This window comes from Chinchilla lanigera, unplaced genomic scaffold (assembly GCF_000276665.1).
Source record: "Chinchilla lanigera isolate Chin_1 unplaced genomic scaffold, ChiLan1.0 scaffold00080, whole genome shotgun sequence".
In the NCBI taxonomy this organism is placed as follows: domain Eukaryota; kingdom Metazoa; phylum Chordata; class Mammalia; order Rodentia; family Chinchillidae; genus Chinchilla; species Chinchilla lanigera.
Window position 1 is genome coordinate 7,233,305 of NW_004955481.1, and position 21,272 is coordinate 7,254,576.

At 56.2% G+C, this 21,272-nt stretch overlaps 1 protein-coding gene across 1 annotated transcript in view; it reads left to right on the forward strand.

Moving 5' to 3' along the window:
- Rhbdl3 (rhomboid, veinlet-like 3 (Drosophila)) overlaps positions 1-21,272 on the forward strand; it is a gene marked incomplete at its 5' end in the record, with an annotated part of 42,781 nt that continues 21,509 nt past the window's right edge. Inside the window, 4 exon segments of the mRNA XM_005402817.2 lie at positions 1-95; positions 1,558-1,581; positions 15,600-15,758; positions 19,042-19,266. Of these exon segments, the coding sequence (XP_005402874.2) occupies positions 1-95; positions 1,558-1,581; positions 15,600-15,758; positions 19,042-19,266 (503 nt within the window).

A 21,272-nucleotide genomic window follows, 5' to 3' on the forward strand; every position in this document is an offset into this window, starting at 1 on the left:
GCCCCGGCCCCGCAGTGGCCGCCTGCGCCGAGGCGGAGCGCATCGAGGAGCTGGAGCCCGAGGCCGAGGGGCGGCCGCCCGCGGCGCCGGAGGACGTGAGTGCCCCCCTCCCCGCACCGGCAAACTTTCTGGGGGGCGCCCGCGGGGGGAGGGCGGCTGCCCCCGTCTCACCCCTGAGGGGCTACTTGGAGGTTTCAAGGTGATGCGGGAGCGCCCGGGATTGGCCGGGTCCCCGCGAGCGGGAGGGGCGAGGACCGGTCTCCCCCGATCGCGCGCGCCACCCCGCGCCCCTGCGGGACCCGCGCCGCGCCAGGACCGGAGCCCCCTCCCCGCGCTGGTGCAGTGCCCGGGACACGGCGCTGCCTGCAGAGGCGGCCGCGTCACGGCAGTGACTCGCTCCCCTCCCCGCCGCGACCTGCGGGCTCTGCCGGCCGGGGGAGGGAGCGGGTGCCGCAGAGTCCTCCGTCCCCGGGCGCACAGACCGGCCTGGCCACCCCCTTTCCCGCTCCCAGGTTAGCTGTTTTCCGGCACCTGCCGGGTCGCGACACTGATTGAAATTCAAACTGGCTTCCATCCCTGAATCCGGCCCGGACTGGGAGGGGAGGAGTGCGGGGGGCGCTTTGGCTCCCAGGAGGGCGCCCCGGAGTCCGAGGGCTCTCGGGCGGGCGAGGCCAGGGAAGGGCGGTCCCAGAGGGCTTCCCTGACCTCTGCGGCTCCTCTCCTGCCCTCCACGCCCGGGAGCCCACGGCGGGTCCCGCACTGGGCAGCCCTAGGAACTGGAGTTGCTTAAGCTTCTCCTCCGGGGGTTAACCTGCAACGAGGGCTGGATAATTGGGCGGATGCTGCATCTGGTCCTCAGGGTGGGGAGATGGACCTGAAACCAGACCCCACAACCTGCAGAGGGAAAGCCGGGGAGTTTACCGTCTCCTGGCTTCTGGATGGTTAATTCTATCACTTCCTTCTGGCCCTAAACCCCAGGTAGAGGAGTCTCATGTACTCAACACGGAAACTCAGCTTTGGAAAAGAATGAGTGGATTTCAGCACATCGGGGACCCCCCCTTTCCCCTCCCCCCAAAACCTGCAAGCAAAATGTCAGTGCTTATGCAGGGTCCAGTTCTGAGTGTGGGATCCGTGGCCCCAGCAGGGCCCGAGGGACTTGTGTTTGAGCATGCATTCGGAGAGACTAGATGTGGGTATAAGGTGCACAGCAGAAGTTATCCAAGGCCCCTGGGCAGAGTTGGGCGTCTTTATTTGGTAATTGCTGGGGATCATCCTTGCTCTGCTCATCCCTCTACCTAACTGTCCCACACCCGGGACACCGGCCCTGCCGGCCCCGCGCCCGCCTCCACCCGCTCTAGGAGTTCCCTCTCTGCCATTTGGGGAGCTCTTCCTAGGTTTTCTCTGGACTCCTGTGACTTGCCCCCTAAGCCTGGTTCTGACCTGGGCAGCAGCTGGGAGGCTAGGTCAGAAACATCAGGGGACTACAGAGACCTTGGTGATGTGTGTCTTTCTTTCTCTTCTCTTCCTCCTCTCATGCATGGCCTTCCTCTCTACCAGCACTGGAAAGTCCTGTTTGATCAGGTATGTGAGCAGTTAAATCCCCCCCCCCTTCCAGCCCTCCCTGAAAACAGTCCCAGTCTCCCTGCTTGCGTGGGCTTCCCTAGCTCGGCGCTCCTGAGATAGTGACGTGGCGTGGAGGTGTGGCTTATTGCATCCCGGGCTGAACAACTCTGCTCTCCAGGTAGCAGGAGGAGACAGGCTGTGGGCTCCCCTGAGAAAACCCCTCCCCACCTCCCGCTCCACCAGAGCTGGGCTGATACCTTGTAAGAATTGGGCAGTATGTGTTGAACGCCTGGGAAGTTTTCTACCGAACCTGCAAGGGATTGCAGGAGGAGGCTGGGGAGGTGGGGGAAGGGCTTGAGCTAACCACCCGCTGGTTCCCTGTCTCCCTCTACCGTAAAGGTCAGTGGCCACCACTACAATCTCTGCCATCCTTGGGGCTGACTCACAATATAGGCTCTTTGGAAAGCTGATTTTGTTTCTTTACTTCTGCAACAGGGAGGGGGAGTGCTGGGAGGTTACGCTTGGAAAACTGTGTGTGATTTGCAATGCCTCCAGTCTAGGTGTGCGTGGGGGGGCAAGGCTTTTCTTATGAACTGGGAGATGTGCGTTTGACCTTCAGCAAGGACCTGGTTCCCTGCTTGGTACTCAGGTGCCATTGTGTGTTTCCTTTGTCCTCTTTGTCCCGTGTGCAGGGGAGGAGGCAGATGCCCCAGCGTCGGCGGATAGTTCAGTGTGAGAATGATTGTGATCTGCAGTTTGTGCAGGTTTAATAGATCTGTGTGTTTGGACCAGAGGAAGCGTGTTGAGTTAGAGGGGGAAATAAAGCTGAGAAAGCAGCTTGAGTCAAACTTTTGTTCTGGGCAGAGGAAGCCTTTGAAAGTTTCTAAGCAGGGTTGCTTTGGGATGCAGGCAGTGCTGGAAAGATCCCTTGGGATAGTGGGAAAGGGGCGAGATGGATTTCATTTCAGGGATGAGAGAAACTAGCCAGAGGCCTGCTGCAGTGAATGGAGACAAGCACCTTCTGTTAGCAGCTCCCTATTACTATGAGTACCTGAGATAATCAACTTATAAAAAGGTCATTTTGGCTCATGGCTTTAGAGTTTCATCCCATGACTGGTCGGGTGTGTTGCTTTTGGGCCTGTGGCAAAGCAGCCCTTCAAGGCAGAAGCACATATCGGAGCAAGAACCCCTCACCAAACCAGGCATGATGACGCTTGCCTGTAATTCCAGCAGTCTGGGAGAGGCTGAGGCAGGAAGACTGCAAGTTCAAGTCCAGCCTGGGCAACTTCGTGAGACTCTGTCTCAAGATTAAAAATTTGGTATAAGGGCTGGGGGAGGTAACTCAGTGTGAAGGCCCTGGGTTCAACCTCTAGTACTGCAGGCACGAGCAACAGCAGAAACCCCCATACCTCATAACCGTGGAGCAAAGAGAGAGAGACAGAAAGAGCTGGGTCGCGTGATAAGGTCGCACCCTTCGAGTTCCCACCACCTCCCGCTTGCTCCAGGCTGGGGACTAGGCTTTAACACATCAGCCTTTGGGGTACACTTACCTGAACCGTAGTTTGTGTACCTCAGTGTGGACAGTGAGAGGGAGGATGGGAAGGAAGAGAAGCCATGGCAATAGGGGATGAGGCCTTAGTAGACTGGAGTAGCTGAGGGGAACCACGTTCTAACTGAGAGTCTAGACGTAAGAGGAAAAGGAGGAAGGCTGGCAAAAAAAAAGGACAACTTCGGCTTCGACAAATTCAGTCTGAGGGGCCAGCTAGATGCGGACGCCCAAGAGGAGCTGAAGAGCCGCAGGGTAAAAGACGCGGTGAGCCCGGGGTGAGGATTTGGGGTTATCCTCGCCCTTTCCTGCGAGGCCTGGCTGTGGTTTGAGGCTCCCTGCTCTTGTCCCAGAGGGATAGTGTGTCCCGGCTCCTGAGTGCCACCCACTCTCCCCCTCGGGCCCTAAGAGTACAGCAGCTGCTGGCCTCACGCCGCCCGGTGCTGCAGCAAGCTGCCAGCCCTTCACACCTCCTACCGGATTTAGACTCAGAACCTAGAACAAAGTGTCTCTTGCTTCTTCTCTGTGTCTTCCACATTTGATTAATTTCCTTTGCCAGTTCCTATGCGTGTGTTTACATTGTAAGACGAGCCATTTGGGTGAATGGAGGAGAAATTTCAGTAGGAAGAATTTGGAGCTCGAGGGAGCAGGGAGAATGTGTAACACCCAGGAGTTAGCTGACGGTCCCTAAGATCCAGTGTCTCCAACTGGAGGGAGACCCTGGGGGTGTCACAGGGAGTATCCCCTTGCTCCTGGGGAGGCCCACCCAGCATTCGTTCTGGACAGATGCAATGAATTCCAGGAAAACTGACTATTAAAATCTATCAGAACAGTAAGTTCAGCCTGATATCTGCTTCCTACCCCTCACAAGGCATCAAAAGCCTGTTTCTTCCTTCCCCTTGGCGCTGTGAGTTCAAGGAGAGCTGCTCCTGAGCATGGCTTTGACCCCCGGCACAAAGCCAGCCCTGTGTTTATCTGTACCACGACTGTTAGCACCTCTCGACCATTCCCCGATGGGGCTGCAGGAAGGGTAAATATGAAGCTTCTCAGATACTCGGGCTCGGAAGGAAGGCACGTTGTTCAGAAAGCTGATGGGCCCTGTTTTGTGCCTGTGCCTCGGCCTGGCTAATGGTAGGATTCAGACCTGGTGAACGTGGTGAACATGGTGCACGCGGGTTGCAGACGGCCCCTGCCCCAACCCCCTTTTCCCGCCGAAGTAAATCAGGACAAGTCCCCTTGTGGTGAGCAGGACACGACACCTGTCAGAGTCCCGGCAAGCAAATGTGGCTCCTGAGTCCACCTTCCAGAGGTCAGTGGTAGAGAAGGATGGAGCCAGTCAGGCACGTCCTCCCTCCCTTTAGGGGGACACTAGGGGTCACCCAGGTTCAAGCAGATCTTCTGGGGTCCGTTTGTCAGGTGGTAGGGTTAGAGCTGGACCAGTGCCTGCACGCTGTGTGCCTCCTTAGCATGAAGCTACTGGAGCCCAAGAGCTGGAAGCCACAGTGCTGGCTGGGGTCACCCTTCTGCTAACTGGCCAGCACATCTTTTGTGAGAATTGGAGGTGACCCCAGCCCCTCAGTAGCTTCCCCGGTTTCCCGCCATTCTGGTGTTCGGCCTGCTCATGCAGACGTATAGCAGGCCCAGCCCATAGCACCCCGTCTCCCCCACTTCCCTGTGTCTTCCCCCCAGCAGCACCTGGGGTCATTGTTCAATGCACAGATGTTCCATGTGTTCGTTTCCTACCTAAGGAAAGGGTCTTTTCATATCTGTGGGATTATGGATGATTTTCCTAAATATTTCAACAGAATTTAAAGTTACCAGCTGGAGATATAGCTCAGTGGCACGGCACCTGCCTGGCAAACACGAGGTCCTGAATTCAATTCTCACTACTAAATAAATAAATAAAATTATACCATAAATATTCTGTTGTTATAGTACAACCTCATGGTAAAAAAATGTTCTTTTGTTGTTGAATCAGTTGAGTTTTTCCTTCATGGTTCCTTCTATTGCTTCAGACCTGAGGGTGTTTGTATCTCTCTCCAGATCTTATAAATATGCTGCTCTTACTTTCTACTAGCTTTTCTATGTTGTTTTTGTTTTTTTTTTTTTTTGTACTGGGAATCAAACTCACGACCTTGTGCTTGCTAGGCATTGATTATAAAACAATCATAGGGGCTGGGGATTTAGCTCAGTGGCAAAAGCGCCTGCCTGGCAAGCGCAAGGTCATGAGTTCGGTTCCCGGTACCGGAGAAAAACCAAAAAAATAAAAAAATAAAAAAATAAAAAATAAAACAATCATAGTTGGGCTTGGTAGTGCACACCTGTAATCCCAGTACTCTCAGTGGCTGAAGCAGGAGGATTCCAAGTTTGAGCCCAGCCTGAGCAACATAGTAAGAACCTGTCTCAAAATTTCAGTTTACTTTATATGTTGTTTGAGAAATCATACTTTTTTATATGATTTGCTAAATTTTATATGTGGTTGGGCTTATTTCTGATCTATGCCCCTGATATTTATAGTTTTGCACGAGTATGTGCCCTTTAGTTATTGCTTTGTGTATTTTCCAGAGCTTTCTGAAAAGCCCTTTTTTTTGAGGTTATGTTTTTGTCCTTTCCTGAATTCCAGGGAGGTTTGCCTTACGTTGAGATATTTTGCCCAAGGTCAAATGGTAGAGCAGTGGCAGATGAGGAAGTGAAGCCCTGTTAACCCACAAAAGGTTTTCTGTATTGAAAAAGCCAGGTTCACTATTTAAAAAAAAAAAAAAAAAAAGCCTCCAAGACCTCTGAACGTTTAAGGAGGAAAATGGTTTGGCGCAGAGTTCTGTGAAGTCAACAAAGCACGATTGCTTTGGAGCTCAAAAGAAGGAACAGTAGAATTGGAAGTCACCTCACTGTGGCTCCCTTTCCCCTTCCCAGCCAAGAACATACACTTCCAAGACCACAAAAGAGACCCCACTTTTGCTAATAGCTCCACTCGCCAGTAGGAAGTAGACAAGTGTTGACTGTCCCAGCCGAGCTGCACACGCACGCTCTGAACAGAGCACGGGACAACCTAGGTGGGCTACTCGGGGCAGAACCTTGGATTTGAAGGCAGATAAGACCTGGATTCAAATCTTACTGGCTTTGTAACTAGGGACAATTATATTATCTCTCTGATAATGGGGGTGATGACCTTTAACTCCAGTGATTATGAGAATGACGTGGACGTGGACACTCTCTTGTGTATCTGATTCCTAGTGGACATGTAAGATGTTTTTGGTGTTAGAATTTGCTGGGAAGCAGCACAAGGACCACTTTTGAGATCAGACCCTAGTACAGTAGGAACGAGCTGCCCCTGAGCCCAGAGGAGTTTTCTGCTTTCTTTCTCCATTGTGCCCCCTGCCCAGCACCCTCCCCTCCAGCCTGGGGGTCTTCCTTGGCCCGACGACGCTGATGCCCACCTCATTTGTAGTCCCCCTGCAAGCTGGGGGCTGCAGAGAGGCCCGGATGAGACCACTGAATGGATTAGTGAGGAGCTCCAGAGAAAACGCCTGCCCCGGAGACAGCGGTGGTAGCCGCGGCCCCCGGAACACGCGATTAACCAGCAGAGCTGAGTTCCCAGAGAGGGACAAAGCCCTGGGTTTAACTGGAGTCCTCCCTCAGGATGTGCACCCCTGCCCCTTACCGAGTAGCCCCCAGGACCCTTGAGGCTGTGGACTTTGCTCCACCACAAAGCCAGCTGTCCTGTGCTGCCCCTGCTCTGGTGACCCCAGCAGGCACACTGGAATTAACCCTTTCATCCCTACACACTGGAGAGCAGCTGAACAGTAGGCTGAGGGAGTGGAGCCCATGCACTGCCTGGTGCCTGCCTGACATGTAATAGGTACACACATCGGAGCTAGTGACAGGGCAAGCTACAGCTCTGCACCCTCTGTCTTGGGATAAAATATCCTCTCCAAGCCGGGCATAGTGGCGCACGCCTGTAATCCCAGCACTGGGGAGGCTGAGGCAGGAGGATTGATGTGAATCCGAGGCCAGCCTATGCTACAAAGTGAGTTCAAGACCAGCCTGAACTGCACAGCAAGACCCTGTCTCAAAAAGACAAAAAAAAAAAAAAATCCTCTCCAGGAGCAAGCCCTGATCACGGGGCTACCGCACTTGTGTTAGCATCCTGCCACCGTGTGGCTGCCGGCACCTTGAGGCCCACAGGTTATTAAAAGGCCCATGGAAATGTCTTGTCAAATCTGCTCATTTTGCAAATTGGGAAAGAGAGGTCAGCAGCCTTCTGAGGTCAGTTGGTATAACAGTGCTGGAGCTCCAGTGTTCTAGGCCCTGCAGACTCCCCTTTGCTTACGTGGCAACCAAGGCAGGCAGGGAGGCCAGCCAGGTGAGTGAGTGGACACATATCTGGGCCGGGGCCTAGCTCTGCCTCCTCCACTAGCTGTGTGACAAGAACAAGCCAGGCCGCCTCTCCAAGCTTCCCACTTCTCACCTGCGAGCTGTCCACAGTGGTACTCTGCCCCTCGGGGTTGTGAGGATGACTGACGTGCGCGCATCATTTGGGACAGTAGGTCGTGAGCACCTGATACACATTGGTATTTGTTACAGTTCTCAAAATGGGCACTGACATGTAATTGATTGAGGTCTTGTACCAGGGTGTCCAAGTCACCACGCCAGACTCTTTCCTTTTCTGACCGGCTGCCACATTTCTGAGTTTTCCAGACGGAAAAGAGAAGACTGCCTGGGAAATGTCAGTGCCACTGACTTCCTCCCACTCACCTGGCTCATCTGCCTGCCCGGCGGAGGCGAAGGGACCAGGTGTCTGGGCACCAGGTGGGCCGGGCCAGGTCTTCTCTCTGCCTAGCGTTTGCACATAGCAGCTCCTGGTGAGCCACTAGTTGGTGGCTCTTGGTGAAGTTGGGCCTGGGGGACTGTCTTGGTTACAGGAATGAGTGAGTGTGTGCCTTGAACCATGGGTAGCTGGAGGAAGCCCTCACCCCCTTGCCACTGGCTTTTTTGAAGGAAGGTACGGACTGAAGCAGGGAGATTTCTTTGAGGGAGCAAACACTGAGTGTCTACTGTGTGCACACGTCTGTCCTCGCATTTTAATTTCTCAGCAGTCCACGAGGTGAAGGTGCTGTCCTGTCTTTACAGAGGAGGAACCTAAGGGCCGGGCAGGAGAGGGGGGAGACCTTACCCAGAGTTCAAACGAGAAGCCTCTGCACTCTCTGCACTGGGCGTGTGTTTGTCCCCAGGGCTTCTGGTGACTTCTGAAGTGGGGCTGAGGGCTGCCAGGTGAAGGAGCAGGTTAGTGCCGCTTCATCCTGCCTTCCTGCTGCTGGTCCCATCCGCTCCCCTCCTCCCCCACGTCTCTGCGGTTCTGGGGGTCAGCAGGGCTGGTAGCTTCCAGGAGAAGCAGCATGGGGCAAGGATTTAGGCCGCAGGGGAGATAGGACAGGCGTCAGCCCCCTCCCTGCTCCCTCCCACTCCCCTGCTCCCCAAGAGGCCCGGCCTTCTGGACATGACTTGTGTTCTGTCCCCAGCAGCCCTGACAGGCTGGGCCACATGAGTCAGCTGGGGTCCTACATCTGCTCCTGGTACCCGAGGGGCCTGCCTCTGAGTCACAGCCCCCAGCCGCCCCCTCAGAGCCTGTGGCACAGCCAGGGAGGGGAGGGAGAGCCATCTGCGTGCCTGGGGGACCTTGGGTGGCACTGAAGCGAGTGAGGCAGGGTCTCTGGGGACCGCTCTCAGGTGGGAGGACCAAGGCCTGCCCACCCAGTGCGAGCGTCCTGCCTGCCAGGGAAGGTCGGAGCCCTCCTTACCCTGGATGCCCAGGGCTCAGGAGAACCAGATGGTTTTCTGGAAACTGGCTATGCAGCCGCCCGCCTGGACTGAGGCCTGGATGGCCCCTTCTCCAATGAGGGCAAGGTGTTCGGCTCCAGCCTGGCAGCCCCTGGGGCCCAGCTCTTTGACCTATGGGCGGAGGGATGCTAGGGAAAAGTCCCTTGTGAGGCCCAAACCGCCTCCCCAGTCCCCGGCAGTGGCAGCTGAGCGAGCAGAAAGAATTCAGCTGGGAATCCTGGAATCAGGAGAGCACTCGGGCCCCCGTGCGACCATCTGGCGAGGCTAGAGGGTGGGAAGGGTCAGAAGTGGCCTGAGGACCAGGTCCTTTCCCCTCGCCGGAGACTCGAGGCCTTTGGAGATCTATCCCTCACCCCACCTCGGAGCAGGCAGGTGTTTTCCTCACCTGGATGCTGTAGTCAGGCCGGATACCTGTGAAGGCCTCTTTCCTTACCTGTCAGATGGAGCTAATCACACTCAATTTGGAGTTGGTGTGAGAATACAAATAAAAGATTGGGAAAGTCTGTATTTTGAAGAGCCGAGGAGAAGGTCAGGGGATGGGCTTGAGGTGGTTTTCTCTACGGGGCGATTAGCATCCTCATTTGCGAGGAAGAACTGGAAGAGAAAGTTTCCCTGCTGTCACCTTGCCTGCTGACCTCGGCAGCTGCTGCAGCCTGCGCCTAATTTATGGGGCCGTAAATATCCACGAATGGGCCAGAACTCCCTGGTGAGCTGTTGGGTGGGGACAGCTCCAGTGAGCCGTGAGCCCCTGGGCAGCCCTGTTAGTTCTGCTGCGCCCAGAAGCCGTGTAAGCCCTCTGCCCAGCAAGGAAGAGCAGCTGCCTGCACGCTTCCCGGCCCCAGCACACACCCTGCGGTGCTTTCCCCTGGTGGACAGAGAGGAGACGGCGGGGATGGGGAAGGGGAGCTGTGCCAGTTCCCAGCTTCCCGGCTTCCAGACCCAGCGCTCACAGCCCTCACTGATATATCCTGGGCGCTCCAGATGCAAGAGAGGGAAAAGGTCTTCCTGGGAGAGAGAATCCAAGCACGGGGAGCTGGAAGCAGATGGGTGCTTGTCCTGGAATTACAGTGTGTGCGGGCTACACACACACTGTAGCTATGGGAGGTCCCCACCTCCTCCTCTTCTGCTTCGCTGCCGCTGGGTACATCTGAGCCTGGGCAGGCTCCAGGGCCCGCAGCCCAGAGGAGGAAAGCGGCGCTGCTGTCCCGGGTGCTGAGCAGGCACATCCCAGCTCCAGCGGGACTTTATACCCTGAGAGCTCAGCTCAGGGGCCCCATCAAGCCAGTTGCTGATTTCTGGGCCTCTCCTGGGCCCTGCTGTCCTCAGTCAACCTCTAGCTGGGCCTGGATCCCACAGACTTCTGGCTCTGCTGAAGGGTCCCAGCTGCCTCCAGCCTGAGCTGTTCATGAGCTGACAGCAAAAGGCTGGGGCTGAGCTTCCCAAAGGGGAGCCAGGACGCTACCTTGCATTCTGCATTTTCCTAAAGCGTGTTCCATGCAGGGTTACGGTGATCAAAGGTTAAGTTAGTTTAGAAAATCTAAGACTGAACAAAATCAGACAGGTTTCTGCCCTGGAGCCTTCGCTCCAGTTCTTTGGGTCAGGCTTCTCTGAGAGGGTTTCTAGAGGTGTGGGACTGCAGAAGCCTCACCTCACACCAAGCAGGGTGGAAAAGGAACAAGAGAGGGCAAGTCTGGGGCCAGCGATGCAGGGAGGAACTGCAGATCCCTCGCCTCTTGACCACTGACTCACTCTCTGACCTTGAGCTAGTTTCTTTAGCTCCTCTTCATCTCTGCTTGTTTCCCAACCCGTAAAATGAGCGTGATGCTTGGACCTCAGCTGATCCTCAGCTGCGTGTCAGCTGAATGCCCCAGAGGTGGACTCGGGTCTCCCTGACTGGCCACAGCAGCCTGGTGATGGGGGCGAATGCAGGCTGTGGACCTTCTCCTTGAAATGAATGTATTGGCACCGACTGCCATTGCTCACACAGCTGAAGGGCCTCAGTCCTACTCCAGCCCATAAAGTGGGGCTCATAATAGTATCTGCACTTATCGACGGGGGCATTCACTGTTAATGATCGTGTTGGGAGAACAAGCGTCAGAACGGCGCCCCACAAACCAGGATGGATGCTCCAGCAGGGTGATGCTGATAATGCAGTGACCGTTCCATGTTTTTTTCTTGTGGGGTTTTGGGGGGTTTGTTTTGTTTTCTTTTTGAGACAGGGTCTTGCCGTGTAGTTCAGGCTGGCCTTGAACTCACTATGTGGCCCAGGCTGGCTTTGAACTTGTGGCAATCCTCCTGCCTCAGCCTACCCCCAAGTGCTGGGGTTATAGCACACCCCCAGTTTGGTTCATTTTTTTTTGAAACAGGGCCTCACTATGTAGTTCAGCCTCCAGTCCCACAGCTTTTAGAACTGTGCCCGCCCAGGCTCCTTCCAGCTCTTTAGACTGTGATTTATAGGTCCCTAACCTACTGTCTTCCCAGGATCCCTGGGTCCCTCTGGCAACACAGACCTAAGTGATCCCAGCTCTCCTTCACCGCTCATAAGGAGTCACCTTATGAGAAGGGCTCAGAACAGCATCGGCTGCCCCATGCCCTGGACAGGCTGTGAATTTCTCTCTCCCCACCCCCACTCGCACATACCAGTGTAGGTACTGGATGGAGGGGCTTCCTTTCTGTCCCCAGCGGGGAGCACTCCTACCCTGGGTCCTTGGAGACACCGGGCACTGTGGAAATGAGCTGCTCAAATGGCACGGCAGCTGGAGACGGAGGCTCCCTCTGGAATCCTCCTACCCATCGCCCCAAAGAAGGGGAAGGAGCCCCAGGTAGCAATGAGACAGAGCTAAGCGCCCAGGAAGGGGCGCAGAGCGGGAGATGGGCGTGGGAGGGGTGTGCGTGTGCGTGTGCGTGTGTGTGTGTGTGTGTGTGTGTGTGTGGCCTCGGACTGGGAATAGCTGGCGACCTAGGGGATTAGGGGCGGGAGGCCTGGGCACTGGTCGGATTAAAAGGCCGCTGGCAGCACAGAGCCTCTGGGAGCCCTTTTCAAGGCCCAGGCAGGTGGGCGGGAGAGTGGGTGGGCGGCTCCTCACTCCTTGCCTTTCTCCTCTGCCGCCACCCCCTCTCCTCGGGCTGAATGGGGCCCCCACCCTGCCCCAGCACCAGGCCCTATTCTGGAGGTAGCTTGCGGTCACTCTCTCCCTGCAGTTCACAGCCCTTCCCCTAGCTCCCCCACCGACGCCCCAGCCCAGAGCGCCTCGCTGCCTGCCGAGCCGGGTGAATCGGGGCACAGGTACCTGAGGGAAGGGCGCTTTCGGGAGCTTCCGCACATTTTTAACAAGGAAATTGCATTTGCGGGCTCCTTACCCTGAAACCCCCACCCACACTGCTAGTACCATCTCCTCCCCTCAGAAGGAGGGTGCCCACCGCACCTCGGACACCTGCACTTGAAAACTAGCAGCCGCCCTGGGTTTGCTTCTGCCACTGCAAATGGGGGGAAGCCAGCCCACCCTGCAGACGGGCGGCCTGGCTCCGGCCATCTACCCCACTGCACACACCCTGGTCAGTGGGGCTGTGCCGTACACCCTCCTTCAAGAGCCCCCACAGTCCTTCTGGGGCCACGGGGCTCGCCTCGCTCCTGCCTTGTGGGCACGCGCAGCCCCTCTCTTCTCCTGCCCCTCCGTGGCCCTTGCCCGTGTCAGCCCCTGCCCTTGCCCTGCCTTCTCAGGTGATGGGTGGTGCTCAGCAGGTGTCCTGTGCGTGCCCAGAGCCCCGGCGGCTGACCCCACCCTTGCCTCCCCTCCCCCCAGTCACCCTCCGGAGTCCCTGAGGCCTCATTATTAGAGTGGCGGTGACCCCCATCGTCTGCCCTGTCTGGCCCTGGCATGAAAGGTAGTTTTGGCAGGGAAAGGAGGCTCGGCCTGATTCCAGCTCGCTCTCTGCAACACAGAGCCGGTAATGGGCTGGGGGCTGGGGGCTGGGGGCTGGGGGAGCCGCGGGGCAGCCCCTGTCACCAGGACAACAGCAGGGAGCCCTGGTGGGGGAGGGCTCGAGGGAGAGCAGGTGGCTCTTTGTCTCCTGTCTGATCCCAGCCTGCCCCCACCCCATCGCCCTCCCAGGCTGGAGGAGGCCCCTGGGAGGGGGCCGGCGGCTCTGCTCCCACCACACACAAAACCACTGGGCTGCCTCCCTCTGCTCTGTGCAGCGCACCGGGGCGCTGCCCGCACCCCTGCCCCTGTCTGCCCACTCACACCGAGGCCCACGTGGGACCTGGGGCCCAAGTGGCTCCCAGAGATGGAAGCAGAACCCGGCAGCCACCGCCGCCTCCCTTCTCCATGTTCAGCACCTGCATCTGAGCTGTAAGGTGACCAGAGCTGGCCGGGGATGTAGCTCAGTAGCACAAGCTCCTGCCTGGCAAGCGCAAAGTCCAGAGTTTGATTCCTGGTACCAAAAAAAAAAAAAAGGTGGGCAGAGCAGCTTCTGTGTCAGGCTTTTTCCTGCCTTAAACCTGTCTGCTCAGAGCAGGATCTCGAGGCCCTAGAAACCTCTCTCTGCCTGCACCCGGCTGGGTCTGCACTCGGTTCTTTGGACCTCGGGTTTTGATTCTGAGCAGCAGAGCAGCCTGGGCCAGGGGTGATGGTGGTGGTGCTTGAAGGTTATTGGCGGCCAGAGGCAGCCGCTTCACTTCTCAGTGCTGATTTTTCCAGCCCTCTTTCCTCATCTGTGCTGTGGGGACACTACCAGGATCTGCTACCTCTATTGTAGAGGGGCTAAGAAATCATACACATAAGGTACTTCGAACAGCGTTTGGTCCCACGAAAACACTGTAAATATTAGGTTTTTTCCTGTGCTTAATGGTGTTTACAGAGCAGGGGATAAGTGAGTTCCTTGAAATACTTGACGGGAACCCAAAGCCGAGAGCTGGAGGTGGTGGCGCTGCGCCTTAACCCCACACTGGAGAGGCTGAGGCAGGAAGATTGTGGCAAGTGCCAGGCCAGCCTGGGCTATGTAGCCAGACCCTGTCTCAAATAAACAGAAAACTGAAAACCAAATAGATGTCATCCCTGAAATTTGGGGATGGAGGATTAGGGGATATGTGGATTTTAAAATAGACCTCCTCATCGACGTCCTCCGTGTAGAGTCCTGGGAAGGAGAACTGAAATAGTCTGTGACTATGACCATTGCTCTTGGGTTGTCTTCGAAATGCTGCATGCAAAATCTGCTTTCACACACACACACACACACACACACACACACACACACACACACGGCCCTCCACGGTGTACTCTGCTCCATCTATTTATTTGTGTATCTATTTGGTGATGCTGGGGTTCGAAGCCAGGACCTCACCCGTGCTAGGCAAGCACTGTCCCCCTGAGCCACCTGCTGCAGCCCATGCATTGCCTTTTAAAACCTAAGCGGCCCCCAGCAGCCTCCGCAGGGAGGCCCGGAACCTCGGGCAGGGACTCCCTCCGCCGACAGCACCGCTCTGCACCGCGTGAAGATGGAGAGTCTTGCTCCCTCCCGGGCGTGTGGGGAGGGCACGGTGGGCTCCGGGAGGAAGGAGGCACGCAAAGGTTAAGGGCTTGTCTAGGAGAGCTGAATAAGAGGCTGCCTTTTCTAAGTGAACCCAGGAGGATTTTCACGGAGAATTAGTGCCTGTCTGTTCACCTAAGCATCGCTGTCCATTCATCCGACACATCTTGATTGAGTGCCGATAGCACAACGTGGTGATAAGGGCCCAGAGTGAATGCAGTGATACCAGGCTGTCAAGAGCTGCGGTCCAGCGAGGAGGTGAAAGTGTTGGAGACCAGTGGGGGCGGGGGCAGAGCTCGTCCATGTGCAGGGGAGCGGTGTGGACAGGGTCCTGTCTCAGGAGAGCCTTCCGGAGGAGGGGACTTGGGAGTAGTTGGCAGGAGTGAGTGAATTTCAGTGTCCCAGGGAGACAGTACTGGGGACAAAAGGGAATCTTAGATGGAGTGTCCCATGTGTGCAAAGCTGCAGAGTAGCATGTGCCTGTCATCCCAGCCACTAGGGAGGCTGAGGCAGGAGGACTTCAAGTTCGAGCCCACATAGGGCAACTCAGCAAGACCTTGTCTCAAAGTAGAAGTAAAAACAACAAGGGCGGAGCATGCAGGTCAGTGGCAAAACAGTTCCTTAGCACATGTGAGGCCCTGGTTCAGTCCCCTGCACCCCACCCACCCCAAAACAAAACTCTCAGAGCATCTCTGGGCAGCTGCCAGCTTGGCATGTGCGGGTATGGCGAGAAGGGTCCTGGGAGGGTGGCTGGCCAGGAGTAAGACTCCCCAGGCTGTGCTCCTGTGCCCAGGCAGGGCCCTCAATGTCCCCACTGGGCTCCCCCGCTTGCCCCGGCCTCTCCCGCCCTGCCTGGCACGGGGAAGGTCTCCCTCCTGTTGTCCTTGCCTCGTCCTGGGCCCTGGAAGCTCCTGCCCATTGCCTTTCCTCCCCGTTTCCCCTTGTGCTTGGGGGTCAGCCGTGGGGAGGCTGTTTTCCCGCACAAGCCGGTTGGGGCTGGTGACCCTGCAGGAGCTCCTTGGGAGCCTGCGGATGCAGCCTGGGCCTCTGCGGCAGCAGGCTGGGGGACAGGAGCCGGCGAGCATGGCGGAGATCTGGACCTGCTGTCTCGCTTCTCCCGCAGTTTGACCCTGGGAACACAGGGTACATCAGCACAGGCAAGTTCCGGAGCCTCCTGGAGAGCCACGGCTCCAACCTGGACCCGCACAAAAGGGAGGTGCTCCTGGCCCTGGCCGACAGCCGCGAGGACGGGCAGATCTGCTACCAGGACTTCGTCAACCTGGTGAGCACTCTGGGCCCTTGCCACTGCAGAGACCTCTTAGGGGTTTTGGTTTAGACACATGAAAGAGCTTTAGACAAAAGGACCTCTTCTCTGGCTTCAGCAAGCCAGAGAACACTGCCAGGGATAGCTGCCTGCTGAGGTTTCTCCTTGTCTCTGGATTCTGCTTCTCCAGTGGTCACTTATCCTCAAAGCAGTAACTGGCAATTCCATACCCTCCCATTGTGGCAGCAAAGTGGCTGCAGCTGTTCCAGCCCTCACATTCTCAGGCCACACCATGCAGAGTGAGTCTCTTCTTATGACATCTCCTGCACAAAGCATGGAATTTTCTTCCTTCCATTGACCCTGATTGGGTCAGTGGGATGTTGGTTGAGTCATACCCATCAGTGACCACCTTGGGGTGGGATCAGTTCCACCAAAATGAAGGGCTGGCAGTACGGAGGTGGTTGCTGGCAGGAAGAGGCGCTGGGGAGAGGATGCAATTAGGGTCATGCCAGGCCAGGCCTTCCGGGGAGCACGTGGTAGAGGCCAGAGTTCCTTGGGTCTGCTGGCAGATGCCCCACATCGGAGGGGCTGGCGGTGGGGGGCTCAGGGATCCCCGTTGTGCCCGGGAGTGAGGACTCCCTCCTGGGGGTCCGCGTGTGCCGTTTGGAGCTACTGTGGCAGGACTGAAATGGGGTCGGGTTAAGCAGGCACACTTTACCCACCTTGGCATGGATGGGACTTTGGGAGAAGCTGAATGCAGAGTAAGCTGAATGCAAGAGCAGAAGCCTTGGCTTGTGTCCCTGCTGGTGACGTGGGGGTCGTGCCCTGGTGTCAGGTCGCCCACAGAGGCGTTAGCGCTGCCCAGGCTCTGTGATGCGGATCCCAGGCGGGCAGGGGTCAGGCCTCTGCCGTGCCAGCCTTTTGCCGGGGCCGTGTGGCCCAGGGAGAGCACGTGTGCCTGGAGCTGCTGTGGAGGAGCAAGACCTCCTGGAAGGGGAGGCGCACAGCCAGGGCGGCTGGAGGGAGAGCGGGGATAGTCAGGGTTCACAAGGCCGGCGGTGGGGGCTGGGGATTTAGCTCAGCGGCAAAAGCACCTGCCTGGCAAGCGCAAGGTCGTGAGTTCGGTTCCCGGTACCGGAGAAAAAACCAAAAAAAAAAAAAACAAGGCCGGCAGTGGAGGCCACAGTGCCACCTGCAACCAGGCATGGCTCGGCCCGCAAGGCTCCCGCACCCCCGGCACTGGCTTGCGTGCCCCCCCAACGCAGGTGCCTGCCTGGTCTCAGGTGGAGCGAGGGCAGCCTGGGCCGGAGGGCTGCTTCCTCGGTGTGAGCTCACGCAGGCCGGTGACTTGCTGCTGTTGGGATTTCTCTGCTCCAGTTCTGGGCTGGGTGGCCAGCCCAGGCCTGGTCCATGAGATGGCGCTGCCCTGGAGCCAGATGAGGAAGGGACTGCCTGGGAGAGCTGTGGGAAGGACAGAGAGCTCAGGCCTCGGCCAGGCAGCCTGGCCGCTCGCTGGGATGGATCCTCTGGGCCTGCATTCTTGTTTGTAAAACAAACCCCAAACTTCATGCAGGATTATTGCAAGCACCAAATATGATAAAGGCTATATCCGAAGGTGGTTATAGTCTTTTAGTGTTCTCCCACCAGGTAAATTCTGCATCTTTGGTGGACCCTTATATGCTCTACCCTAAGCAGAACAAATCAGACTTGTCCGGAGCCCGCTACCGTGTTTTTCCCAGGCCTCCCTCATTACCCACTGCATACAGCTAAGCAGAGAGAGTTGTCCTGTATGGGTGTACAGGTTGTGTACTGTGCAAGGATGCCTGGGTGAGGGACTGAAATCAGGGTTGGGCTTTGCTCACCAAGGCCTAGAAGAAGAGATTGCTTTATATAATTGGCATAAATGTTCCATATGAAGCTGGACATGGTGGTGCACAGCTGCCATCCCAGCACTCTGGAAGGCTGAGGCAGGAGGATTGCCACAAGTTCAAGGACAGCCTGGATAAAAAACAAAACAAAACAAAAAAGAACAGTCTGGACTACACAGCAAGACCTGTCTCAAAAATAAATAAATTAATTAATTAATTTAATTAAATTAAATAAATAAATGCTCCATATTGGTATCATGGGCTCTGAAGTCAGACAGATGTGGATTTTTAAAAATTTCATTTATTCATTCGTTTGTTTGTTTGTTGATCTATCTGTCTATCTATCTTTTGGAGACCAGGATTCAGGTTGACCTTGAACTCACTTTGTAGCCCAGGCTGGCCTCTGTGGGCATGGAGAGGGCGAGGGAGGGGCAGCTGCAAGGGCCCATCTGGGGCATCCTGCCAGAGGGGTGGCCTTGGGGCCAGGCAGGGAGGCGAGCCGGGCCTGGGGAGGAAAGATGGGCTCTGCAGTGCGGGCTGTACCCTGGGCCTGGTCTGAACCAGGCCCTCCAGCTGCCATGTTCCTGCGGAGCTTCGACTCTGCACCACTCCGGGCCTGCCTGCTCCTGGCTTCCGGTTTGGCCCACCTCCCTGCAGAGCCAGCTAAGCAAACCCCGCAAGGCTTCCCAAGCTGCGGTCTGCGGTCACTCCCCTCAACCCCTCTGCTGTCACTCCCCTCACCCCCTCTGCTGTGTGTCTCACGCACACGTCTCCTCCAGGAAGGCTGCTGGTGGCCGTGGACAGATTGGGCTCCCCCGCCTGCTGTGCCAGCACAGCAGCTGTCACTGCGAGCCGTGAGGGCTGGCCACTGCTCTGTGCTGGGCTCTGCTGTGTCCGCTGTGTCTGGTAACCTGCCTGACGCTTAGAAGTTGCTCAGCGAATTGTGATGTCTGAGTGGATGGAAGGAGCTGGATGGGAACAAAGGCTGTGCCTCTGAACTTGGTCTCTAAAACTCCCTATGCTTCACGCCCCATCTGGTAGAACGGGGGTGTCATAGTCGAACAAGTAGACCCTGTGATGTGCTTAGATTGCCTGACACCCTAAGAGTGCAGGGAATGGTGCTTCTTTTTTTTTTTTTTTTTTTGTCTTTTTGAGACAGGGTCTCATTATGTAGTTCAGGCTGACCTTGAGCTCACTTTGTAGCCCAGGCTGGTCTCAAACTCACAACGATCCTCCTGCCTCAGCCTCCCAAGTGCTGAGATCACAGGCGTGTGCCACCATACCCGGCTGGGAATGGTGCTTCTTATTGACTGTTGCAGAAGACAGGGAAATGTGGGATTAGCTCTGGCCAGCGGGACACCGTGGCTGGGGAGGGAGGGGGCTCCCCGAGGCCCCGGCTCTGACCCTCTCCCCACGCCGCTGTGTCTGCACAGATGGGCAACAAGCGCTCCAACAGCTTCCGCCAGGCCATCCTGCAGGGCAACCGCAGGCTGAGCAGCAAGGCCCTGCTGGAGGAGAAGGGCCTGAGCCTGTCGCAGCGCCTGATCCGCCACGTGGCCTATGAGACCCTGCCCCGTGAGATTGACCGCAAGTGGTACTACGACAGCTACACCTGCTGCCCGCCGCCCTGGTTCATGATCACTGTCACCCTGCTGGAGGCAAGGATGTGGGTTGGGGGGCGCTGCCTGGCCTGAGGGGAGCGGGGTGGGGGGCTTGGGGAGAGGAGCCTAGAGGATGGCAGGGATCTTGAAGAGAGGGGCACCTTCTCCACCACAGGGTGACGGTTGGTGCTTGAATAGCCAAGTCAAACTGGTTTGAAAGTCAAACCAGTTACAGTGAGTGCAGGAGCTGTTGTAACCTAGGACTGCAGAGAGACAGTCCAAGCATGGTTATGTCCAGCAATGCTTGCTGCCGCAGAGTCCCGGATGGCCACCTGCTCCAGAACAACGGCAGCAGTTGGGGCCGGGGATATAGCTCAGCAGTACAGGTGCCTGCCTGGCAAGTGCAAGGTCCTGAGTTTGATTCCCAGTACCAGAAAAAAAAAAAAATCAACCCAGAGTGACAGCAGCAGAAGCAGTGCAGCAAGTCCATTGATTTGGGGGTTTAGCCAGGCAGACTGAGAACCTCATCCATCCATCTACAGGTGGGCAAGGGGGGGCGGCTGTTGGCTCCTGGGACTCCCTTACCCTCAGGTAAGTGCAGGCTGTACCCTGGACCTGGTCTGAACCAGGCCCTCCGGCTGCCCTGCCTCACGCTCCCCCAGGAAGGATGCCTCTGCGAGGCCGTGGGTGCTTTCTGAACACAAAAGCATCACGCAGCTACCTCTGGGAGGGAGCATTTATGAACAAGTAGAAGTGGGCCTGGCATATCTTAACTGTATTCCCCTTTGGGAATCAGCCGTACCTGCTATTATACCAAAAATCCTCCTGTGTAGGCAACAGACTCTGAAGGAACGGTTTTCCGTGTCGGTGCCCGTGAGTGGTGGGAAGCAGTCCTCTCGGCTGTTCAACCCGGGGACCCGGGCAGCCCACCCCACCGCCAGCTCCCGGATGGACGCTTGGCTTCCCTTCGGCATTTTTATAATCTTCCCTGTTTCTCTTCCAAAGCCGCAGGCCTCATTACCGCTTCTGCACACGGTCTTGTAAAGTTCTTGCCTAATCAAACGGTGGGAGCGTTCAGCTTCATGGCATCTTTCTTCTTTTTTGCTAAATCAGAAATATCTGGTCTGCTAGCCAGAGTGCATGTTTGTTGTTATGGCTTCATCCAAGTATGTACTGAAGTTGCGATTTCGCTGAGATATTCTTGGACTCCTTCTGCGAGCGCTCAGTGTGTCGGTCTATTTATTAACTTCTATTTGAAGACCAATAATAATGAGCTGCCTTGGGAGCTGTATTTGCTGCCAGGCCGCCCGTGTGGGGCTAGGTGGACAGAGCGCTCCTCAGAGAGCCAGAGAGTACAGATGCCCCAGCTTGGCCCAGATGGTCCCAACCTGGCATTCATCGTGACTTCCTCCTGCATGTGCACTGGGCCCAGGGATGGCCCCCTGTGACCTTTAGCACTTAGAAGCCTCAGGACCACTCTGGAAACCTGGGTATTGCTACCCATTTCCAGATAAGAATATTGAGGACCAGGGAATTCAAATAATTGGTCCAACTTGGTCTACAGCACCCAGATTTTGAGTCTAGATTACTTTAGTTTTTTAGGATCCTCAGCTATGTAAGCTTAAACTACCAATCTAGAAGAAACTGGAAAATGCTGACATAGCTGAAATAACTCTCTCAGAGCTCTTGTGCTTAAAGCCCAAGGCTTTTTTTTTTTTTTTTGTGGTACCGGGAATTGAACTCACAACCTCATGCTTGCCAGGCAGTCACTATGCCACTGAGCTATATCCCCAGCCCCCAAGGCTTTTGTTTTGTATACAGTTCTAGCAGTGTGATTCTCTGGTTCTATAACAGATGGAAAAGGGAACACGGAGGGGAAGCTGCTAGAAGCAGCCCAATACCAAGAAGTAATAAGAAGTTAACAGTTACCGGGGGATGGCCATGCGTGCTTATAATCCCAGCACTCTGAAATGCTGAGGCAGGAAGATCAGAAGTTCAAGCCCAGCCTGGGCAATTTAGTGACTTAATTCAAAATAAAATTTTTGAAAAGGGCTGGGGTGTAT